General features: G+C 48.2%; 1 protein-coding gene across 1 annotated transcript; it reads left to right on the forward strand.

The window, feature by feature from the left end:
- Nucleotides 1–12,133: 12,133 nt before the first annotated feature.
- Nucleotides 12,134–24,572, forward strand: STIP1 (stress induced phosphoprotein 1). The gene is made up of 14 exons (XM_059068913.2): nt 12,134–12,397; nt 15,345–15,554; nt 16,067–16,208; nt 16,369–16,510; nt 17,199–17,367; nt 18,619–18,745; nt 18,838–18,940; nt 19,208–19,328; nt 20,064–20,160; nt 20,300–20,424; nt 22,948–22,984; nt 23,193–23,296; nt 23,476–23,648; nt 24,105–24,572. The coding sequence occupies exons 1-14, from the start codon at nt 12,389–12,391 to the stop codon at nt 24,175–24,177; spliced, it is 1,632 nt and encodes a 543-aa protein (XP_058924896.1). The 5' UTR covers nt 12,134–12,388; the 3' UTR covers nt 24,178–24,572.
- The last annotated feature ends 207 nt before the right edge of the window (nt 24,573–24,779 follow it).

A 24,779-nucleotide genomic window follows, 5' to 3' on the forward strand; every position in this document is an offset into this window, starting at 1 on the left:
AGGTGACGCGTGCCAACCCGTGGCGACCTGCTCAGGAGCCAGCGGGCCGCGCGGCCAGAAAACCCAGGCGCGCCGCTGGGCACCCTGGAACTTGTAGTCCGGGCCGCTGACGGGCCCCCGCACTCATATACACACGTGCACGCCCCGCCCGGCCAGCGGGGTCGCGCTGCGCCTGAGCCCTGCTCTCACAGGGTCGCGCGGCCGCCGTGCGCCTCCTCTTGGGGCTGGTTCGGCCGCCGCCAACTTCCTGGTGGGAGGTGCCTCCCGCCGCCGGCCCCGCCTCCGCCCCTCTGGCCGGGCGTACTGAGCCGAGCGCGGCTCCCTACGGGTCACCCGGGACCCACCCCGACCCCAGTCCCCGGGAGCCGCGCGTCCCCGCCGGCGGTGGGGAGGTGACGAGTGGCGCGAATGGGTACGTCCGGTTGGGCGACTTTCCCCAGGCCGCTGCGCTGCTGCTTCGTAGCCGGCGGCGGCAGGAACCGAATCTAGAGCAGCTAGAGAGGCAAAGGTGGAAATCGTGTAATTTGAAGGCAGAAAATTCGAGTTCCAAGTGGCCTTCTCGGTGGAAGAATTGGGGTGATTTTTTTCTTTATATTTTTCCTAATTTTTTACAAGGACTATAAGGATGGATTTTTAAAATATAAATATTTTAATGTCTTTCTATACCATTTTATTATTTGATAAATATGATACTGGATATTTGTTTGTTTTTGGCCGCCTCCCGTGGCTTGCGGGATCTTAGTTCCCCGACCAGGGATTGAACCCCAGGCCCACGGCAGTGAAGCGCAGAGTCCTAACCACTGGACGGCCAGGGAACTTGCCGTAGTGGATATTTTTTTTAACCTGGGACAAGAAGCCAGGGTTCCAGAGAAGGTTTTAGCACCAGCTTTGCTCGTTCATACTCGGGTACACTGGCCCCTTGTACCTTGCTTCTTGAGCTGTATATTAGGAAGACAGCTCTCAGGTCTGACTGGTTGCAGACCTGCCTTGTGCTCCAGGCCTCTCTGGCGCTGAGTGTGGCGATAACTCTTCACAGGGCTGTGAGGAGGATCACAGAACCCTACTGTGGATGCAGCTGGCACCACTGTGGTGCCCAAGAGAGGATCAGTGGGAGACCTGTGGGCAGAGAGGGTAGATCAGAAACCAGGGGACAGGAAGGAAGGGCCAAGGGACCCCAACACTCCAGGACCACCAACGACGAGGCCTGCGTCTTTCCCCGAAAAGTTCAGCGAGATGAGTTCAGGATGCAGTAGTCAGGCCCCCAGGCCTAAGGTCACCTCACCACTTGCTGCTTCTCCAATAACTTACCAGGGCAAGAAGGGCCTTGCCAACTGCATCCAGGACAGCAACCATTCACAGGGGACTAGGTACCAGCTGGTGCTGAGCTAAGCCCTCTACACCCATTTGCTCTACTTCCATTAACTCACTGTGTGCTCCCCACAGCCTGGTGAGGCAGCACTGCTCCAGGGCACAGATGAGAAGCCTGGACTGGCCCAAGGTCAACATGGCCTATGGGGGTCAGAGTCCAGGCTTGGGTCAAGGTTGTCTGGTTCCTATCCGTGGTCTGGTAAGTGACTACACAGATGTCACTGATTCAGGCAATGAAGCATGTGGGTGACCCTGTGTATTAGCTTCCTGTTGTTGCTATAACAAATTCCCATAAATGTAGCAGCTTAAAGAATAAGGGCTTCCCTGGTGGTGCAGTGGTTAAGAATCCGCCTGCGAATGCAAGGGACATGGGTTTGAGCCCTGGTCCAGGAAGATCCCACATGTCACACAGCAACTAAGCCCGTGCACTGCAATGGGCTGCGCTAGAGCCTGCGCTCTAGAGCCTGCAAGCCACAACTACTGAGCCCGTGAGCCACAACTACTGAGCCTGAATGCCACAACTACTGAAGCCCACATGCCTAGAGCCTGTGCTCTGCAACAGGAGAAGCCACCCAGTGAGAAGCCTGTGCACTGCAACGTAGAGTAGCCCCCGCTCGCCTCAACTAGAGAAAAGCCCATGCGCAGCAACAGAGACCCAACGCAGCCAAAAATATAAATAAATAAATAAATGTAAATAAATAAACAAAATTCACTTTCTTAAAGTTCTGTAGGATACAAGTCAGACATTGGTCTTACTGGGCTAAAAATCAAGGTGTCAGCACCAACTTCCAGAGACCACCCACATTCCTTGGCTTGTGGGCCCCTTCCTCCATCTTCAAAGCCAGCAATGTCGGGCTTCCCTGGTGGCGCAGTGGTTGAGAGTCCGCCTGCCAATGCAGGGGACAAGGGTTCGTGCCCCAGTCCGGGAAGATCCTACATGCCATGGAGCGGCTGGGCCCGTGAGCCATGGCCGCTGAGCCTGCGCGTCCGGAGCCTGTGCTCCACAACAGGAGAGGCCACAACAGTGAGAGGCCCACATACCGCAAAAAAAAAAAACAAAGCCAGCAATGTTCCATCTCACTGACCAGTCTTCCCTGGTGGTCTTTCCCTCTGACTCTCTTCCATTTTCAAGGCCCCTTGTTATTACATTGAACTCACCAGTGATGATCCAGGATGATCCCATTTAAAGTCTGCTGATTGGGCTTCCCTGGTGGCGCAGTGGTTGAGAGTCCGCCTGCCAATGTAGGGGAGCCGATGTAGGGGACACGGGTTCGTGCCCCGGTCTGGGAAGATCCCACATGCCGCGGAGCAGCTGGGCCCGTGAGCCATGGCCTCTGAGCCTGCACGTCCGGAGCCTGTGCTCCGCAACGGGAGAGGCCACAACAATGAGAGGCCCGTGTACCGCAAAAAAAAAAAAAAAAAAAAAAACCAGTCTGCTGATTATCAACCTTAATTCCATCTACAACCTTAATTCCCCTTTGCCATGTAAGGTAACATATGCACAGGCTCCAAGGATTAGGATGTGGACATCTTTGGGGGGCATTATTCTGCTTACTACACCCTTCCCCGCAAAGTCTGGGGACGAGAACACAAGGAGGGGCAGGGGACCCAGCCATAGAAAGTATCAGTGCCTATCAGGAGGCTGCCTTCTGCACAGATCCTGAAATCCATGTCCCCCAGAGCCAGGCCATGGAAGCACCCTGGACACCCTCGGCATCTGAACTAGTCCTTAGGTTTCTTTTTGCTGGGATTCAGCTCTGTTCTCACATGGCAGCCAGGATAAAGAAGGTCCCAGACAATAGCCTACCAGGGTCTGGTCTAAGAGAGGCCTGGGCCCCACACATGGATGGGTCTAGGCAGAGAAGTGTGATTCTGACTTGGCAAGGCAGGACCTCTTCACAGAGTTTCAGCTGGACCTTTCAGAAAAGGTAAAATCTTGCCAGGTACCACAGATGTCTATGTGTGTCAGGAGCATTCCAGGCCGAGGGACCCGCAGAAGCAAAGGCATGGGAGTCTGTGGAATGCCAAATCTTCTGGCGGGGCTGTAACACCCGCTGTTCTCTGTTGAGGATTTTTAATGTTGGAGAGGGGGTTTTTTCATGCAGAGAAAAGTTACCTACTGCTGCTTGTATTTAAATTAATACTGTATTTATTAAACTTATAAATTAAAAGAACTAGCTTTTCTTAAACATCCAAATGCAACTTGCAAATCTAGTTTTCTATTTATAAATCTAATTTTTGTGTAAAAATAAGAACAATTTCACTGTCTTTGATGAATATTTAATTAAATCACAGGTTCAACAGATTAAATTCTGAAAAATGAATGCCAATTGCAAATTTAGGTAATTAAATTCTCTAATAGATTTTAAACTACATTTTACAGAGTTGAAATAGCTGGTCCTCTCAAATGCCTCACTCTCTCAGCAGAAGAGATTTACACATATAACAAGCATATTTTTTTCTTTTTTGTTTTTTTTTTCTTTACAAGCAGGGAGGGAGTAGGGGGTAAAGATGTCTTCATCCCCCACCTTATTCTCCCCTCCCAAGCCAAGCATATTTTTTTCTTATCAGTTAGCAATTGTTATACACTAATAGATTAAACTTATGAACATGGTAAATCAGTTCTCTTAAATATTCAGACGCCGTTTGTGAACTTAGATCCTTTTATACTATCTCAGTTATCTTTTGCTGCTTCACAAACCACTGAAAACTCATTGGCTTAAAATAACAACCAGGCCTCTGCATCAGCAGTTTGGGCTGGGATGAGCTGGAAGTTTCATCTGCTGGTCTTGCCTCGGTCACTCCTGGGGCCACAGTCATCTGACAACCCAACTGGGGCGGGGGGCCCAGGCTGGCCTCACTTGTGCGACAGCAATTGGCGCTGGCTGTCAGCGAGGCCCCTCGGTTCTGCCCCATGTGGCCTCCACTTCGCCGGACTGGGCATCTTCACAGCATGCTGCTCTCAAGCCCTGCTCCAAGAAGATGTCAGCAGAGGCTGCAAAATGCCCCGAGGCCTGACTCGGAAGTCACACTACATCACTTTCACCACGTTGTGTTGCACAGAATTCACAGTCATGGCATTCAATGCATGTCACAAGGCCAGCCCAGAATCCAAGAAGTGGAGTAATAGACTCCATTTCTTCATAGAAGCAGCCAAATCCCATGGCAAAGGGCAGTCATATAGGGATGGGAGGCATTATTACAGTCATCACTGCAGGCTGTCTCCCATTCATTCCTTTCTAATTAAAATTGCAAATCAAATAGGGCAGATTGATGCATGTTTCAAAACATTTAACAAACATGCAGGTATTAGCACAATGATTACAAAACTTCCTAAACTGATAGCAAGATTCTGGGTTTGCTTTTCTGGCTTCCACACCTTTCAGGGTTGCAAAGCTACCCAGAGGAGCAGATTCACCATCTGAGCAAGACTGAACATGCATGCAGTGAGGTGCGGGACCACAGTACAGTGAGGGTTTCCAGCTTCTGGTCTTTAACACCAGAGCAGGACCCAGGAGAACTGCCATATCTAAAGAGACCCCCAAGGCAGTGCACTCCTCTCCCCAGGGGCTTGATTTTAAAGCCCAGTGCATTATTGTTTCCTGAGTCTTTCGAGTTTTAGCCCAACCCCATTTTACCAGGCCATCTTTCTTCTTTTTACTGCCTCATTCAGGTAGAGGAACCCGTGCACCTCCCAGGTCCCCCTAACATCTTTGCTGTGTGATCACAATTTTGCACCTCCTTCATCCAGGCTGTAGTGCTCTCTTCATATTTTATCACCTACCTGTTTCATTGGCCAATATCATATTGTTGTTATACTGAGAGGTGTGAAGGGGAAGGATGGGTTACAAGGTACTAAATGTCCAGAACATGTAGCTATAAATCATAGGCCTGCATGGCAGAGGCCCCTCCATCTGCTTCCTCTCAAGGTGGGTCTGAGGACTTGGCCAGTGATCTGGAGCAGCTCACACTGCCTTCCTCAGGGTAAGGGCCTCAGAGGGCCCTGGAGCTGGCTGGGCTGGCAGAGGTCACTAGCTGCCCCGCCTCTGACTTCAGAGAAGGCCTGGGAAGGAGGTGGATGCTCTGGGGCCATTTATCTCGAATAGTAGTGTTCAGTGTAAAAATTTTTTTGCCCCCTCACCCCTCCACGCCACACCGCACAGCCTGTGGGATCTTAGTTCCCTGACCAGGGATCAAACCCATGCCCCCTGCAGTGGAAGCGCAGAGTCTTAACCACTGGACCACCAGGGATGTCCCCATTGTAACAAATTTTAACAACATAATAGAAAGTGAAAGCCTCTGTTCTGGGCTGAATCGTGTCCCCCCAAAAAAAATTCATACGTTAAATTCCCAACCCTCAATACCTCAGAATGGGACTGTATTTGGAGACAGAGTCTTTAAAGGGGTGATGAAATTAAACCGAGGCCCTCAGGGTGGGCCCTGATCCAATCTGATTGGTGTCCTTATAAGAAGAGGAAAGTTTGGGAGGTCCCTGGTGGCCTAGTGGTTAGGACGCTGGGCTTTCACTGCTGTGGCCCATGTTCAATCCTTGGTCAGGGAACTGAGATCCCACAAGCCACGTGGTGTGGCCAAAAAAAAAAAAAAAAGAGGAAAGTTGGATACACAGACATACACTGGGGATGCGTGCTTGCATAGAGGAAAGATCATGTGAGGAAACAGTGAGAAGGTAGCCGTCTGCAGGCCAAGGGGAGAGCCCTCAGAAGAAACCAGATCTACCAGCACCTTGATCTTAGACTTCCAGAACTGTGGGAAAATTAATTTCTGTGGTTCAAGTCACCGAATCGAATCTGTGGCATTTAGCTATGGCAGCCCCAGCAAATGAATGCAGCGCCCCTCCCCATTCCCAAACCACAGAAGCAACAACTTTAGCAGTTAGCTATATATCTGTCTAGACTTTTCCCATGCATATATATAATCATATAGAAAGATACACACACATTTTTTTTTTTACCAAAAGTAAGATTTGCCACACACACTGCTGCATGACTTTTGTTGTTCTGCAGTCTATCTTGGGCATGTTTCCATGTCAATATCTACCAGAGTGTTCTTTTGAACACTCACTAATATTCCGTCCTCTGGCAGCAACATCGTGTTTCCCAGTATGCTCCATGGATGCACATGTAGTTGGGTGCTATTCCTTTTGCTGTCACAAACAGGGCTGCAGTATACATCCTTGTGCCACCAGGCTGGGCCCAGGTGGGATAAATCTGTAAGCATGGAATCACTTTCTGTATTTTAAATAGATGTCACTAAGTGTAACTTCCCATCAATAGGACATGAGAGGGCCCATTTCCCCATGCTCACACTCTGCACTACTTGGTATTTCTCAAGAAACAGATACCCGAAACAGTGGGATTGAGATGTTTGAATCTGAAGGGACTCAACCATCTGGCCCAGAGAAGGGTAAACAGAATAGGGAGCAAGGAAGTCTAGAGGGAAGATGGCCAGAGAGTCTCCCTGGGATGGGCCGAGGGCCCCATGGGGGAGTAGAAGGATGATCAGCTCCATTTGCTCATTCACCAAACTCTTACAAGTATGGACTAGGTCCCAGGCCCTGAGTGCACGCAGCAGTGAGCAAATCACAGGCGCTGCCCTCTGGAGGCAGTATCTGGCGTGGGAGGCCTCCATATGGCCTGGGAGCCCAGGCCGGGGGTCCCTTCTGCCTCTGGCCACCTACCAGGCTCAGGGAGCCAACACTCCTTTCCCCTCCCCAAAGCCAAGAAATGGCTGGGGACTTGCAGAAGGGCCCATGTCCAGCTGACAAAATTTGCTGATGAACTAGATGTGGTTGTGAAAGTCAAGGATGCCTCCAAAGTTTTCAGCCTGAACCAGCCCAAGAATAGCAAGGCCACTGATGAGAGGGAAGTCAAGGGAGGAACAGCTTCAGGGGAGATTATCAGGAGCTCTGATTTGAACACGTTGGGAAGTCCATTTGCCATCCAAATGGAGACATCGAGGAGACAGCTGGGTAGACAAGTCTGGAACTTGGGAGCAAGATCTGAGCCGAAGCTAATGTGGGAGTCATCCGGGATTGTGTTTATAGCCATGAGACTGGCTGAGAGCACCCCGGGAGGGCCTGTGGATGGCGAGCTCCCAGACTGGGCTCTGGGCTCTCTGATAAGTAATTATTGGATAATAATTACCATTGTTTTATTCCTTGAAGTATCTGGCACAGTTCCTGGCTCTGTACGAGTTCACTGAATTGAGCAGAACTCTATAGCACTTTATTGCCCACCCCCCATTTTTCCTGCTAATCAGGACTCAGACTCTGTGGTAACAGGTAGCTCAAAGTTGGAATCACTCAGTTAAGTGGGAAATGAAAATATTCTTTAGGGATTTCTCAGAACATGGAATGGAACTTCACTCTCACGTGGAGAAGGAAACTCAGGTGGTCTTAAATTCCCACTCCAACACTGAAAGTTCTTATAAAAACAAAAATTCCATGTTCTACAGACGCCAGAATTCTGAGCTGCAGCCCTCCCCTAACCCCCATTCCTAACTCCTCACTCCCATGCTAGGCTTCCCGAGTTCCAACTGTTTTCTTTTTTTTGATATTGGGAGAACATTTTTTTTATTTTTTTTTTTGGCCGAGCTTGAGGGATCTCAGTTCCCCAACCGACCAAGGATTGAAACCGGGCCATGGCAGTGAAAGCCCAGAATTCTAACCCCTTGGACACTAGGGAACTCCTGGGAGAACTTTAAAACTGGAAATTTGCTCTGCAGAGAATGTGGTTGCACGCGGTGACCCCTTCAGTCTCTCATTTGCTGCAGGATTTACAGCCTCAGAGTTGACTCCAAACGCAGCCCTTGCCATTTTGCTCCCCACCTAAAGAGCAGTGGCACCAAAATAGCAGCATGAATCACTCGGAAGCGTCATGCATCGCCAAGGGCCAGGATGCCTGCTGTGGTGGAGCTTACGTTTGAGTTCCAGGGACCTGGGCAAGGGGACACTGGCCAGCCAGCCTTCATCACTGCCTCCTGGCCCCCAAGAGAGGGCTCTGAGTTCACTTGGAGAAGCCTGAGTTAGTGGAAATCATAACGTTCAGAAGTGGCTTTACCATGACACTGAATAAGCCGAAACCTCGAGGTGCCTCATTCACACTCCTTCTAAAGCGCCATGCTTTTTTTTAATCTGTATTTTTATTTTGTCAAAGAGGGCTCTCTGGGACTTCCCTGGTGGCGTAGTGGTTAAGAATCCGCCTGCCAGTGCAGGGGACACAGGTTCGAGCCCTGGTACGCGAAGATCCCACATGCTGTGGAGCAACTAACGACTGAGCCTGTGCTCTAGAGCTCGCAAGCCACAACTACTGAGCCTGTGAGCCACAACTACTGAAGCCCGCATGACTAGAGCCCAAGCTCTGCAACGAGAAGCCACCACAATGAGAAGCCCGTGCACTGAAACAAAGACTAGCCCCCAACCTCCGCAACTAGAGAAAGCCCGCACACAGCAACGAAGACCCAATGCAGCCATAAATAAATAAATAAACAAAAACTGGAGTATGGGTTACTTTGTTTAATCCTCAAAAGTGACCTTGGGAAGTCACAGGCAGTTCATCATCTTCATTTACAGACAAGGATACTAGAAAAGCCTTCTTTGGGTTCCTTGAAAATTCCAAATTTGTTTCAGTCTCAGGGTCTTTGCACTTCCCGTTGCCCTGTCTGGAACGCTGTCCATGTCTTGCTTTTCATAACTGCAAGTCTAAGGGGCCTTCACTAACCTCCCACCTCTAGGCACTCCTTCCCTGCCTCCCTGGTAACTCTTTACCCTTACTTTTTGTTTTCTTTATAGCACATACCACTCTTTAGAATTATCTTTATTTGTAACTTTATTTTTATTTCACAAATATATATGGTACTTATTCTGTCATCAGGCACTGTTCTCAGTGCTTTGTAAATATCCAATCATTCAATCCTCACAACTACTCTGACACTGAAACTTTTTCATTCACATTTTTAAATGAAAGCAACTGAAGCACAGAGAGGTTAAGCAGGTTGCTAGAAGTCACACAGCTGTGGAGTTTAAGTACCATCTGTCTCTCCCACTAGAAGACAAGGTCCATGTGTGCAGAAGCTGCATCTGAGGGCTGCCTTGTTCACTGTTGAGCCCCTGTACCCAGAGTACTGTACCACACACAGAACTACAAAAAAGATGTGTGACAGCAGAGACCAGGTCACAGAGAGGGAGGGATGGCAAAGAAGCCTAGAGAGAGGCTGCTGAGGAGACCATATAAGGCCTCAAAAGGCCTCCAGAGGTGGAGAAAGAGCTGGGCTGGGGGGCAGCAGTGGGATTGGCAGGAGTGCGGTGGTCTGGGGACGGTGCCAAGAAGAAAGGAAAGGTCTCGTTGACAGATTTAACTTAGCAGATGAGTAAGAGGCCAAACACCTTGGAGTCACCTCCTTCCTTCATGCTCTGCATCCAATACATCAACAGATCCTGTCAGCTCTTCCAAAATGCATTCTGAATCCAACTTTTCTCACCCATCCTCTGCTCCCACCCTGGCCCACAGCACCATCACCACTCTCCTAGAATCCTGCAACAACTTCCTAAGAGGTTCCTCTGCTTTCGTCCTCTTCATTGATACAGAAATCAAAGGGATCCTGATAAAACTGTCAGATCACATCACTTTTCTGCATGTTCCCAAGTGAACACAATGGCCTCCCATTCTGCAGGATCTGCTCCTGCTTCCTCTAGCCCCACCTCCCACTCCCTCCCTGCCCCTGCCATTCTGGTCACCCCAAGGCCTTTGCATCTGCTGTTCCCTCTGACAGCAAGGTTCTCCCCTAGGATTTCCATGAATCTCCCCCCTTCACTTCCTCAGGTTTCTTCTCAGATATTAGTTTCTCACTGGGTCTGATCTGGACCCCTACTGAAAATGCAACACAGCCCCACTTGCCCAATGCTCTGCTTTATTTTTCTCTACTGCAGATACACTATGCAAACTTTTTTTAGTTTGTCTCTCTCACTAAAATGAGTACCACAAAAACAGTGATTTTTGTCAGGATTGCTCACTGCATTTCCCCAGTGCCCACAATTACACCTAAAAAATTATAGGGCATATTTGATGAATTAATGATTACCTGCTACGTCCAAAACGCTGTACAACGCACCTGGAAGACAAGGATCTAAAGGAAAAGACACAAGGCCCTTGTAGGCCCTACAAAATGTGGTATGGATACCAGTCTCTGGTTTAATATGTGACTGGACGCATGTGTAGACCATGATGCTGTGAAAGCAAATAATAGGTGGGCAGAAATGAGTGAGTTCGTTGGGGGCAGGTAGTCACGGAACCCTGACAGCTCATCTCAGCCTGAAAGACCTGAGGAGACGCTAACCTGGCAGAGTTGGTGGAAGGGCGATCCCAGCAGAGAAACGTCTTGCAGGCAGGCCCCAAGTGAAGGAGCCCACCTAGTTCAAGGAACAGACAGGTCAGTGCAGCTGGAGACTGGTGCTGAAGGTGGAGGACAGGGAAAGAAGAGGTGGGAAAAGGAGGCCTGCCATGTTAGACAGGCCTTGATCCCCAATCTAAAAGCCTCCAAGAGTTTCGAGCAAAGGAGGGGTTATCAGTCAAGCGGATCTACAGTGACCTTGGTTGTAGTGTTGAGAATGGGTCGGACAGCTGGAATGGAAAAGGACGCTGTGGAGACAACCTATTAGCATAGAGGAGAGTTAAAACCCTGGGAAGGGATTACCCAGCGGGGGCGGGGAGAGAGGTCACACAGCAGGGCCCAAGACCCTCATCTAACCTCCCTCCAGACCCGTCATGCGGCTGCTTTGCTCCGTGAACCACATGCTGGTCCAGGACGAAAAATCATTTACCTCTCACGCTCTAAATCCTTTTGCTTCTCTACGGGTACCTGCCCTGCGTCTGGCAGAAGAGCCGCGATTTTAAGGATCGCCCAGGCCGCCGCCTCCCGCCAGGTGATCGAACACCTCAGTGTGGTCTTTTGTCTCCCTTACCCCTTTACCTCCGAATAACGGAGACAGCTCTCCTTCATTAAGTGCTAAATACTCTACTGCATAAATATGAACGATCCATGGCCCTGGATTACCAAACTCTCTTCCCGAAAGATTCATAGAGGTGGTGCCATTCCACGGAGGGTCCCCGCCAAGGTGAGATTCCAGGCCTGTCCTACCCAAGCCCCAGCGACTTCACCACCACGCGGGATTTTGGAACACCGAAACCCAACAGCGGGATCCGGGAACGCGTCGGGGGTCTCTCCCGAGTCCGACCCAGACGGCCACCCGCCCCGCCCCCCAGGCTGGGACCCCCGAGCCCGACGCTCGGGCCAGTGACCAGGGCTCTCTGCCGCCGGGGAGGAGCGAATTGCCTCGGCCACACTACCCGCACAGAGAGAAAGGATGCGGCCAGCGTCCCCAGCGACGCCACCAATACCGCAGCCTGGGGAACCACCGCAGCAAACGGCAGCTGCGGCCTCGGGCTCCCATAAACCACGGGTACAGTAAAGCCCCACGCTGCTCTTTGAAGGGCAGCAATTTAAGCCTATCAGAGCGAAGTGTCTGCAACTCACCACCCAATTGAAATTTTTTAAAATCTGAAGGCGGTTCCGTCATGGAGTCCGTCAGCCCAATGGGAGAGGTGGAAATTTCCAGAAAGAACAGGGCCAATGGGCGCGGCCAGCGCGGCCACGATTGGCGGACCAAGTGACCAATCACTGTCGTAGAGGTCTGCCCTTCCCTCCAATCATAGAGCCTACGAAGGGCGGAGCTTTTAGGGGAACGTCCAATCCCGAGATGAGGGGGAGGCAGGTTCTCCATATTGTCCAATGAGAGAGAAGCAAAGATGATGGGCTAGACTTCAAGCCAATAGTAGAAAAGCTCAGAAAGACCCCCCCCCCTAGAGGAGCGCAACCAGTGAGCCCGAGAGGAAGGGGCGGGATCTGGGGGTCCCGGCAGCTTCTAGTAGGTTCCAGAAGGCGGCGCGTGCGGTTGGGAACTCGGAGCGCACGGAGTCTATTCGACTGGGTTCCGGGCCGGGCTATGGAGCAGGTGAAGGGGGAGGGGCGGGCTGAGGCCCGGGGCCGTTCGGTGACTCGCCGAGGTCAGGCCGCTGGTGGAGGAGCGCGGCGGGAGTCCGATTGGGGCGGCCGGGGCGGCCGGGGTGGGGGCCGGCGGAGCAGCTGAGGCGGCGAGGGCGTGAGGGCCGCGGCGGGCGGGCGGGCGGGGAGCGAGGGTTGGCTGTGGGGAGCGCAGGTTCGGCTCAGCGCCTGTCGCCACCCGACTCGGCGAGATGGGCTGGGAGACGTATCAGTTCAGCATAAATCCAGCTCGCGGCGGGAAGAGGAGCCGCGGCCGGACTCCGGGGGTCTCGGGAAGTGGGTCCAGGCTGAGCAGGGGGATGGCGCCCGAGGCGCTGGGAGGGATGGAGGTGGGAGAGGGGTCTGGTGAAAGGCAGGAGGGATCGGGTCGGTTTCTGGGAGTTCGTCATCTGAAAGGGGGATCAGGGATTGCGGACGAAGAGGCTACCCAGGACTTGGCACAGTTAACTTGGAGGAATTCGGGGAGCGGGGACGGGAATACAGTGGAAGTAGCTGATGGACTTAGTAGCCAGAAGTAGGGAAAACCCTACTTCTCTGCATCTGAAAAGGCCGGGAGTTTAGTGAAGGTATGACGGGTAGCAGGTCGACTTTTCTTGATGCAGGAAAAGGAAGGGTGTAGCAAAAGTCCTTGGAATGGATTTCATCCCTACCAGTGTTTTACAAACGTTTGTGCGGCCCCTCCCTCTCCTCGTTTTTCTTTCTGTGTGCGTGCGATTCAAGAGTAACAGGACTGATACTTGTAAAACTTCGGTTTCAAATTGCAGGAGGAGGAATTAGTTGCTTAGAAAACTTAGAATATACAGATAAGCAGTAAGAAGTAAGTTATTTAACTCCTCTCAGCATTATTGGGGGGCCAAGTTTGAAGCTGCTGCTAGTTGTTTTCAGTGACTTAATTGTACCCTCTGTGGCCTGAGGGTTGTGAAAAGCCCAGAGAGGTTTTATTTCATTGGAAGCTGTTATTAGTCTGTAATGATTGACTGGGGGGAGTGGGGGGACAGCTTGGGTGTTCAGGTGTGATCTACAAAGCCGAACCTTTTGCTTTAGTATAGGTATTGCTCTTTTAGCCAAATCTGGGGTCTCTTTGCTAAATTTTTAAAAATTAGAGTGGAAACGGAGAGGTTAAGAAACAAAATGCGCCCTTGTGATAATCAAATTGTATCTGGGATTCAGTGATATAGACAAGAAACAGAGGGCTGACGTGAGAAACACATTACTGTGTTAAATTCAAGAACAGCTCTCATCCCGCCGTTATCAAAAGAGGAAAAAAAATTTTCTTAATCGCAATTGCCCCTTGTAGAAGTGTAGGTACAGGTAGACTGTGAGTGACTAAACACAGGGACTGCACGTTTACCATGCCCGTTGTACAAATGGCCTGGCATTTTACTCCAGGGGTGTTAGAACCTACTGTCTTGCCCCCATTCAATATGTAGCTTCTTTTTTTTTTTAATTCTGAGATCCATGTTTCAGTTTAGGAAATATTCAAGTTGGACAAATTTGAGTGTCCAAAATTGTGTTTTTTTAACTAAGCACCTTTCAAATAAATCTCATAGTGATAAACTTTTAAAATTTGACCTAATACAGACATAAAACTGTATAACGTGTCAGACAAAACAACTTACTGTATTATATGTACCACATGCTGATATTTTTTTATTCCGTTTGATGTTTTAAAGTGCTGGTTGTGTACGAACTTGATTTCCTGACCTACTGCAGGTAGGTGCCCAGTTTGGAAGATGTTCTGTAGGATAGGCAAGAACTTCACCACGCTGTTCTCAGCTGCCTCTTGGTGTTAGCTGAGTTTAAACTTTTTGCCTTCTGGCCAGCATCTTGGGCTCTAAGGTTTTTATCCCTTGCTTGCTAAATTTGGTAGTTTCTTTCCTTTTTTCTCATAGAGCTTGTCTCTCTAAGATCTCTCTGGTTGGTGGAGGTTCCCAATTGGTGTGCCTCAAGGTTCCAAAGTCATTTCTCATAACAGAATTCTTTCTTGCATCAGTGCACTGGGTCATGGGCAGATGATAGGTACCAAGAAAGAATGACTTTGTGTCTTGAGGGACACAGCTTGATCTCACCAAGTGTGTATGCATTTGAGGGATGACCTTCCCCTCTTGTAGGGCTCCCTGGTTAGGAGAAGCCCTTTAATTAGGATCCTGTTCTGATAGGGCCAGGGTCACTTTATTAAACATTTTGATGGGTTCCTGCTGTTTTCATTCCGGATGTTTGAGAGGATAGTGGATTGAACCACAAATAGTGTTTTTTTATTCTTCTTCATCTTTTTAGTAGCATATTAATATTTAAGCATGACAAAAACTTTTTTTTCTAGCTTTCCTTTACTCGTTAAGGAACAGACCAGTAATCTATCGTGTTGTGACATGTTAGTCACATCTGTAAGTGGAAACAGATTGTTATTTGATCATAGGTGAGCGTCTGCTCCTGGAGCCGGCAGGTTGCTGAAGCATGTATCAGTGCACGCTCAGTCCACTTCCTTACTGGTTGCCTCTTCCTGTGAGGAGTAACTAGGCCTGTGTTCAGTTTATCATTTGAACTCTGGAAATCCATGGCAAATAAATTTGTTTTTCCACAAAAGGAACTCATGAGTATGTTCTAGAGTGGCTTCATCAGCTCCAAGTAGAGACTTTTGGAAGAGTGGCTGGAGTTCTCACTGATCCACAGGGGAGCCAGCAAAGAACAGTGTCAGGCCGCTTCTTCCTGGTTATTTTTTCGTTGCTGGTTCCCAAAGGTGTGGGAAATGTAAATTAATGAATCTATGATTTCTCTTTTCTGATCCATAAAGTAACCTGTTTGTCAATAGCTGCAGAAAGTAATGAGTATCCTCTAAGAATTTAGGACTAAAGAGACATTTTATGGAGAGAAACTATGTTGGTTCCTTTTCTTCTCAGGTAAATGAGCTCAAAGAAAAGGGCAACAAGGCCCTGAGTGCTGGCAACATCGATGACGCGTTGCAGTGCTACTCGGAAGCCATTAAGTTAGACCCCCAGAACCACGTGCTCTACAGCAATCGTTCCGCAGCCTATGCCAAGAAAGGAGACTACCAGAAGGCTTACGAGGACGGCTGCAGGACCGTGGACCTGAAGCCCGACTGGGGCAAGGTGAGCTGTGTGTGCGCTGGAGCTCCTCAGGTGCCCAGAAGCTCCTTTCGGGGGCAGTTCTTAGATACCAGCCCTCTTGGCTTGCCTAGTTGCCTATCCCGAGAGACTCATAGTTGATTATCCCCCCCCCCCCAGTATTCTTCCTGCCTGTTTGAGAATGTTCCTCAGAGTAATGGCATGTTTCATCAAATCTGAGGTACTATCGGTTAAGACATGTCTTATTTTTTGTACTACTAGGAAGGAAAACACTACCCAAAAAACTGAGAACACTTAGGGTCATAAGATGAACTGGGAGGGGGCAGGTGTGCACCTTAGATATTTGGCTGTGTTCTGCAGGGTCGATAATATACCATTGTTGTATCCTGCTCGTCTTCTGTTTTTTTCTTTGGCCTTCACGTGAATACCCATTTTGTTTCATGAAATGTAAAATAGATTTTTTTTGAGTTCATCTTAGGAATTTACAGCTAGGTGTCTTTTATTTTGTTTTTTTTTTTTTTTTTTGCTGGTTTAAGGGCTATTCTCGAAAAGCAGCAGCTCTTGAGTTCTTAAACCGATTTGAAGAAGCCAAGCAAACCTATGAGGAGGGTTTAAAACATGAAGCAAACAACCCTCAGCTCAAAGAAGGTTTACAGAATATGGAGGCCCGGTTGGCAGGTAGGTAGGCACCACGTATACCGCTGTTCTCCTTTTATTTACTATTGTTTTAAAATTGGGATTAACTTTGAGGCTCCCTCCATCCCCCAGAGTCGGTCTAGTAGGCTATATGGGCATAGTAATTGACTTCTAGTGATGTGCTTTCCTTTGTTTGAAACAGAGAGGAAATTCATGAACCCTTTCAACATGCCTAATCTATACCAGAAGTTGGAGAGTGATCCCAGGACAAAGATTCTGCTCGCTGATCCTACCTACCGGGAACTGATAGAGCAGCTGCGGAACAAGCCCTCCGACCTGGGCACGTAAGTCATAGCGGCACCATTTGTCTCTGGAAATGGACATGAACGTTGTGCTTTCTTCCTGGGATCCTGTGGCAGGGGGTTCTCTTGACCGGACTGCAGGGTTTCTCCCTTTGTTTTTTCTCCAAAGAACAGTAGGAGTTTATTGCTTTGTTTATTGTTTATTTGTATTTTTAGAAAGGATCAGGGGGAGTATATATCAGAGTAATCTGGAGTGTTTGTTCTAACCCTGCCCTGCCTCTTCACTGCTCTCCTGCTATGCTGACCTAGCACCAACCCTATCCTTTCTTTACACATAGGACCCCCTCTCTCTGTTGGTATATTGGAGTGGAAACTCAAGGTTGAAAGGATGTCAGATCTAAAGAGGTTTCGCTAAACCTTGTACTGCTATCTATGACTGTCTGAATCCCTCTGGCTCCTGAGATCAGACAAAGTGTATCTGTAACTCATTTCTCTGTGTATCTGCTGGCCTCAAGAAATAAATTTGGTCTGTGTTACCTCATTTTATATGGCTGTTTGAAGGGTTGAGTATTCCCCATTTGTAACTTTTAGTACAGGATCTAGGAACCTTCTCATGGGTGAGAAGCTTTTATATACAGTAATCTGAGCTTTAGCAGTAAATGGGGTTTAAGGTCAGTTGTGGAGAGGACTAAGTGCTGTTTTTTGTTTTTGTTTTTTTAACCAATACTAGGAAATTGCAAGATCCCCGGATCATGACTACTCTCAGCGTCCTCCTCGGGGTCGATTTAGGTGGTATGGATGAAGAAGAGGAAGTTGCGACACCTCCACCGCCGCCACCTCCCAGAAAGGAGACAAAACCAGAGCCAATGGAAGAAGATCTTCCAGAGAATAAGAAGCAGGTGTCTCACTCTCTTTTTTTTTTTTTTTAACAGTTTACTATCATGCATTTAGAAGAAACAGCCAAGTCAACTAGAAATATGTGCGTCAGGTGGGACCATCTATAGACTTTCATTGACTGTGATTGTTTTTTGAACGCTCAGTATGTGCTAAAGTTACTATTGTAAATTTAAATGGTCAGGGGACTTCCCTGGTGCTTCAGTGGTTAAGAGACTGTGCTCCCAGTGCAGGGGGCCTGGGTTCGATCCCTGGTGGGAACTAGATCCTGCTTGCATGCTGCAACTTAAGAATTCGCATGCCACAATTAAGAGTCCACGTGCCGCAAGTAAGACCCAGTGCAGCCTAAATAAATAAATAAAAAATATTTTTAAAATAGTATATTAAAAGGTCCACGTAACAAGCAGTTTCATAGGAATCGTGTATCTCAAAGTCTTAAGGCAGCAGAAGCTACTAGTCCATAGTCCCACGGCCGCTGTGGTTCTGGCAATGTGGATGTCAGCCAGGGCCAGCCAGTGAAGTTGTGTGTGGTCCTTGTCCTTGCGGAGATCCAGAAGGTGCTGTCTATCATTCCTTATGCTTCTGTTTCCTGGTTGGACGTGGTGTGTAGTTGAAAGTTGTCTGTGTTGCTAAGTGAACAACTTTCAGTCTTCCAGAGCAGGAGGCATGTGCCTGAACGATTTTATTTCCCTTCTTATAAGTGGGAACAGCAGATTGTTGCCAAATTTAGTACCTTTAAATGGGTAAGCGTTGGTTGTTCATGGTGCCTCAAAGCTGGAAAGAGGCCCTATAACGTGGGTGGCAGTGAGCTCTGCTGAAGACGCCTGCCACCAGGACAGCCCCTCCGCTGCTCCTCAGCCTCTCTGCTGCTGTCACCTGGCAGCTAAGGCCCCAAGACAGCATGCGACAGAAACTGGACTTGCTCAGCCTCTCAGAATTAAACCTAGCACAGAACTACGTTGTCCTCTCTGAAGTTCTTTCAAGCTGAAGGGATTTCCTCTCCCCTGAAGAAGCCCTCACTTGCTAACAAAGATCCAGGAGAGTAGGTGGGATAGGGGGAGTTTCAGAGGAAGCAGAGATGAAGGTCTATAATTTTTCATCCTAACAGCTGATACTTCACTGTGGGCGTGGAGAACCTGCTTCCGTAGCCTTGTTAGTTGTGTATGCTGCGTGGTACCTGTGACGTCACAGGCCCTTGCTCTCTTTGCCGTCTGGTTAGATGTGCTCAGCACTGACTTCTCCCACACCTGATCTAGGCACTGAAAGAAAAAGAGCTGGGGAATGAAGCTTATAAGAAGAAAGACTTTGACACAGCCTTGAAACACTATGACAGAGCCAAGGACCTGGACCCCACCAACATGACTTACATAACCAACCAAGCAGGTGAGACCCAGGACGCAGGTGCAGGAGTTGTTATGTGGTCCTGGGGGTGAGGTATGGGCTGACTCCTCCTTTTTGACCCTCCTGCCTGGCAGCCGTGTACTTCGAAAAGGGCGACTATGGTAAATGCCGGGAGCTTTGTGAGAAGGCCATTGAAGTGGGGCGAGAAAACCGAGAAGACTACCGACAGATTGCCAAGTACGCTTGACCTGGAATGCCTTGAGTGGCGTGGAGGGTTCCGTGTCTGCATGGGGAGGGGGCTGCTGGCTGCACAACCTACTCTCTTAGCCGTGGGCTGGAAAGGAGGCTGCAGGATCCTAGACAGAAGGTGTTGGAAGGGCGTGGTGCCTGGGGCAGTGATGTGGGCCTTGTGTCTAGTTGGTTGCAGGTGTTTTTTTCTCTGCAGGAGCTGACCTTGTCTGTGTTCTGCCCTTAGCAAATTCTTTTTCCTCTTGTCTTTGTCAGAGCTTACGCTCGAATTGGAAACTCCTATTTCAAAGAAGAAAAGTACAAGGATGCCATCCATTTTTACAACAAGTCTCTGGCAGAGCACCGAACCCCAGATGTGCTCAAGAAATGCCAACAGGTGGGTAGGGAATACGGGATGATTTGCTATTTTTTGTTTTATTTATTGTAGTCATTACTATTTAATGACAAATCTGTTGTTTTTGGTCATTGTATATGATGCTGTCCCTGTCACTTAATGATGACAACATGTAGGGAATAACTCAGTTTTTCTGCTGTGCTTTTTTGTCAGCCAAGGTTTCCACCACAGATTTGTTGATGTTGAGGGTCAGTGCTCTGACAGTGTTGTGGTTGTTATTGTAATTTAAGTTTTTTCTTACTTTATACAACCAAATTATGTAGGGGGGTGATTTTATTCACAGAAAGATTAGGTAGAAAATTGAGCTGTCAGTACATACATCATTTTCATATAGGGCATATCTTTGTACCAAGTGTACATCAATACCGTTTATTCTGCTTCATAGTACTTACACCTTGATGATGAGGAATATAAAATTTTTTTTTGAATTGAGTTAAAGTTGGTTTACAACATTATACTTCAGTTGTACAACAGTGATTCAGAATTTTTATAGATTATACTTTATTCAAAGATATAAAATATTGGTTATATTTTTTATGTTGTACAACATATTTTTGTAGCTTATTTAAGCTATACATAGTTTGTAAGGAATATAAAATCATTAAACCAAAAGTTAAATCTTGCCACTGTGAAAATTGAAATTCTAATCAGACTTTTTATTAGCCTAATGTGTATGAGAGTTAAAATGATTATTCCAAGAATTAATATTTTTTTTAGGCAGAGAAAATCCTGAAAGAGCAAGAGCGGCTGGCCTACATAAACCCTGACCTGGCCTTGGAGGAAAAGAACAAAGGCAATGAATGTTTTCAGAAAGGTACCTACAGCTCAGATGATGGAACTTTGGGATAAGAGCAGTGTAGATGTTGCTTTCTGTGCCTTGGCTGACTGTGGGGTAGATGTGCTCTGGTGGTGTGCTTTATTTTATTTTTTAAGTTTGTCTTTTCCATGTTCAGGGGACTATCCCCAGGCCATGAAGCATTATACAGAAGCCATCAAACGGAACCCAAAAGATGCCAAATTGTACAGCAATCGAGCTGCCTGCTATACCAAACTTCTGGAGTTCCAGCTGGCACTCAAGGTGAGCCTCTGGGAATGCGGAGCAGCCGTTCATGTAACCTGTGCATGAGGATTGTGTTTTCCTCTTTTCATCAGCATCAGCTTGATGTTTTGTGTGTGTGTGTGTGTGTGTGTGTGTGTGTGTGTGTGTGTGTGTGTGTGTGTGTGTGTGTGTGTGTGTGTGTGTGTGTGTTACGTGGGCCTCCCACTGCCGTGGCCTCTCCTTCCGCGGAGCACAGGCCCAGCGGCCATGGCCCACGGGGCCAGCCACTCCGCAGCATGTGGGATCCTCCCGGACCGGGTCACGAACCCACATTCCCTGCATTGGCAGGCGGACTCTCAACCACTGCGCCACCAGGGAAGCCCCGATGTTCTTATTTTGATCATAGATTCAAGGTGGTGATGCACATGTGAAACTTGTAAAAATACAGGGCCTGAGTCTACCCTGTCCTGGCCTGTGGATTTATTCATGGTTGGGAGTATTTGGGAAAGTAGATCCTTTTCCCTCCCCTTTGTCCTTCCTTACATTTTTCGTTGTTGTTTACCTTTTTAACATTTTAAATGTATAGTTGAGTGGCATCAGGTACATCCACTTTGTTGTGCAGCCATCACCAACATCCATCTCCAGAACTTTTTCATCTTCCCAAATGGAAACTGCATTTTCTAAACACTAATGTTGCAGCCCCCTCTCCCAGCCCCTGGCAACCACTGTTGTATTTTCTGTCTCTCTGAATTTGTTATCTCTAGGGACCTCCTGTAAGTGGAATCATACAGTATTGGGCCTTTTGTGTCTAGCTTACGTCAGTTAGCATAATGTGTTCAAGGTTCACGTTGTAGCATGTGTCACACTTCCTTTTTCATGGCTGAATAATATTCCATTGTGTGGATAGACCACCTTTTGTTTATCCATCCATCCATGGACAGTTGGTTGTTTCCACCTTTTGGCTATTCTGGACAGTGCTGCTGTGAACATGGGTGTACAGATATCTGAGACCCTGGTTTCAATTCTTTCAAGTATTTTATGCAACAGTGGAAGTACTATAGTTCTGTGGGGGGTTTTTTGAGACACTGCCTTACTTTCCACAGAAGCTTTACCATTCTTCTTTTCTTCCATACTCCAGTTAGATAGATCTGCTGTTGTCAGTCACATCAAGTATGGTCAGATATGATAATGTTCAACACTGAAGGGGTTACTCTCCATAGCTCTCTTGAACATGAGCTACTCTGTGCCTCTTGGCGATTTTTAAACTGTTCTCTGGGAGATAAACCTGGACTATCTTGTGGGAACTAGACAAAATGTTATCTGTCTAGACACACCAGTACCTGAGTCTGTGATGGTTTTTGTTTGATGCCACTATCTTCTCGGTCCATCTGGCCTAGAGACATCACTGCTGCCGGTGGGGCTGCACAAGGGGAATGTCAAAAGCAAGTAGGTTTGCAAAGCAAAGAATAACATTGTTAGTCACCTGAGAGGTGGAGCAGGACTTTCCCAATCTGCAAATGGGAGGAAAGAATGAGTAGAATTGCTTCCAGTCTTAGAGCTTCTTGGTAGAAGTTGATTGGGCCTCAGTGCACACACTACACTGCATAGCATTCTTTTCTCCGTAATTTTATGTTTTGAAGATATTTCAGACAAAAATATGCAGAACAGCTGTGTTTTCCACCATTTCTTCAACCATAAGCATTGACACTTTCGGCGAACCATTTGTGAAAGGAAATGATACATTTTGGCACTTGACCTCTGAATTCGTGAGCATACATCTCCTGAAATGACTCTCCCTGTCCAGTCACAATATTATTAGCACCTAATAATAGTAAAACTCAGGCCATAATGTCATCTGCTGTATGTCTATGTTCAGATTTCCTTAGTTGTCTAAAAATAAAGTTTTAAAGTTGTCAATATCAAGGTCCATTCGTTTCATCTGGTGGTCATGTCCTCTTTAGTTTCTCAAACTAGAAGTTTTCCCACCTTTTGGGTTTTGGGGGGGTTTTCCTTTTTTTTTATCATAACATCAGACTTTCGAAGAGTCCCAGCCCCCTTATGTGAGACGGTCCATGACCTGGATTTGTTATCCCTTCTGGTTCTGCTTTCCTTACTTCTCTCCTTTTGCTGGGCCTGCTGTTAAATTACCAAGCTGCCAGGAACAACAGAAGCACTAGAGGGAGGAGGGACGAATTGGGAGATTGGGACTGACATGTACACGCTACTGTGTATAAAACGGATGAGTAGTAAGGACCTGCTGTACAGCACGGGGAGCTCCACCCAGTACTCTGTAATGGCTGTGTGGGAAAAGAATCTAAAAAAGTGGATATGTGTATATATAATAACTGATCTACTTTGCTGTACACCTGTACAGCACCTGTAAATCAACTATACTCCAATAAAAATTTTTTTTTAAAAAGAACAGAAGCATTAGAACAAAAGTAGAATGTTCTGTAATGGCCCGGGGTGAACAGTTAGATTTGTAATTCCAAGTGATCAGTCTGCCCTAGGGTAGCTCCTCTAAAGGAATGAGCCTAATTCTTTTTTGCTTTTCCTCCCTAGGACTGTGAGGAATGCATCCAGCTAGAACCGACCTTCAGTAAGTGCCTTTCTGTTCTGCTTCTCTGTCCCCTGACTGGCCAGAGGGTTGAGAGAAGGAGAGAGCATATTCTTTGCCTGTGTGTCTTTCGGGTTTGTAACATTTAGGAGCTAGTGTCAGGCTGAGGAACAATGGTGTTCAGATGAAGAGGTGAAAGAGCAGCCTTCAGAAGTGTTTCAGGTGGTGCTTCACCTCTTTCTGTCTGTAGTCAAGGGTTATACACGGAAAGCAGCTGCCTTGGAAGCGATGAAAGACTACACAAAAGCCATGGATGTCTACCAGAAGGCACTCGACCTGGACTCCAACTGTAAGGTGGGGCTGCTTTGGCCTTCAGTGAGCTCTCCCCTGCCTCCTTGTCTCTGATTCTTCCCTTTGGCCTGTTTCTCTGTATGTCTTGTCTTCCCCTCAATTACCTCTGTTATCTTGGACCTGCTGCAGCAGTGAGCCAGGTAGTGCTAACACCCTCCGCTTTTGGCTTTGCCGGAATGCAGGAGGCCGCAGATGGTTACCAGCGCTGTGTGATGGCCCAGTACAACCGACATGACAGCCCCGAAGATGTGAAGCGGCGGGCCATGGCCGACCCTGAGGTGCAGCAGATAATGAGTGACCCGGCCATGCGGCTCATCCTGGAACAGATGCAGAAGGACCCCCAGGCGCTCAGCGAGTGAGTCACGTTGGGGGCAGATGGCTTTTGAGGGAAAGGGTGGACAGAAGCATTGAGAATGCGCAACGTTGGCAGCAGTGTGATCTGAGTGGAATATTTATAGTGTAATTCTTACTTGGAAGATTGGCAGTTGATGGTGAGCTGGAAGGATTTCATTTATATGTTAGTGGCGATGGCTTAAGTGGTTAGTTGGAAAGACCAGTTTTGCTGGGAGAATGGTGTCGGCTTAAACCTGTGTCCGTGGACTCCTTTGCTGCAGGACTGGTCAGGTTCCAAGCAATGGCAGAGGGGGCCTGTGGGGGTCCCCCTGAGCAGTCTCCCCCAGGACTCCCTTACCAACTCTTGTTGGTTGGTGGTGTCCAGGGGGGTTTGTGTTGGTTTGGGGCTTGCTCTGCGAGCAAGTAAGAATTTTTATAGGTTGTCTCATTTCAAATAACTTTGCCTCTTGTTTGTCAGACACTTAAAGAATCCTGTGATAGCGCAGAAGATCCAGAAGTTAATGGATGTGGGTCTGATCGCAATTCGGTGATGACACTTGCTCATCATGCCCCTTCCCTTCGCCCTCACGTGGAAAGAGGAGCTGGGACCGCGGCAAGCAGCACGGAGCAGAAGGGAGAGAAGGGGAGACAAGTGAACAACTTACCTATATATTTATACAGATGTACGAGGAAGATTCAGAGACTTGTACTCGCGTATTCGTGCAGCCGCTGCCTCTGGGCCCTCCCAGCACACGCATGGTCTCCTTCCCCTGCCCCCCGTCGCTGTCTCAGCTGCTCTCCCATAGTTGGTTATTTTTTATTTGGGGCAGTGGGCTTGTAAGGGGGGGAGGAGGGTGTTCTTCCCATCCTCAAGTCCCAGCTCTCTTCACGTTGTTAACTCCACGTCCTCTTCTCCAATAAAACAAGCCAGTCAGGCGTGGTTATACATTGCCATGTCCCTGAGTAATTTTTTTGCCGAAAGACTTTGAAGCAGATGTCCTGTAGGGGTCACAGCCTGGCTTGGGAGAGCTGAGTGCGAACTGAACACTGGGAACCAGGCCCACAAGCTCTCTTCCTTCCTGAAGGGTGGGGTGGGTGTGAGCTTGGCTGGGTTCCCTGGCCTAGCAAGGTGGCCACTAGGTGGTGCTGTCGC

This window comes from Kogia breviceps, chromosome 7 (genome assembly GCF_026419965.1).
Source record: "Kogia breviceps isolate mKogBre1 chromosome 7, mKogBre1 haplotype 1, whole genome shotgun sequence".
Taxonomy (NCBI): domain Eukaryota; kingdom Metazoa; phylum Chordata; class Mammalia; order Artiodactyla; family Physeteridae; genus Kogia; species Kogia breviceps.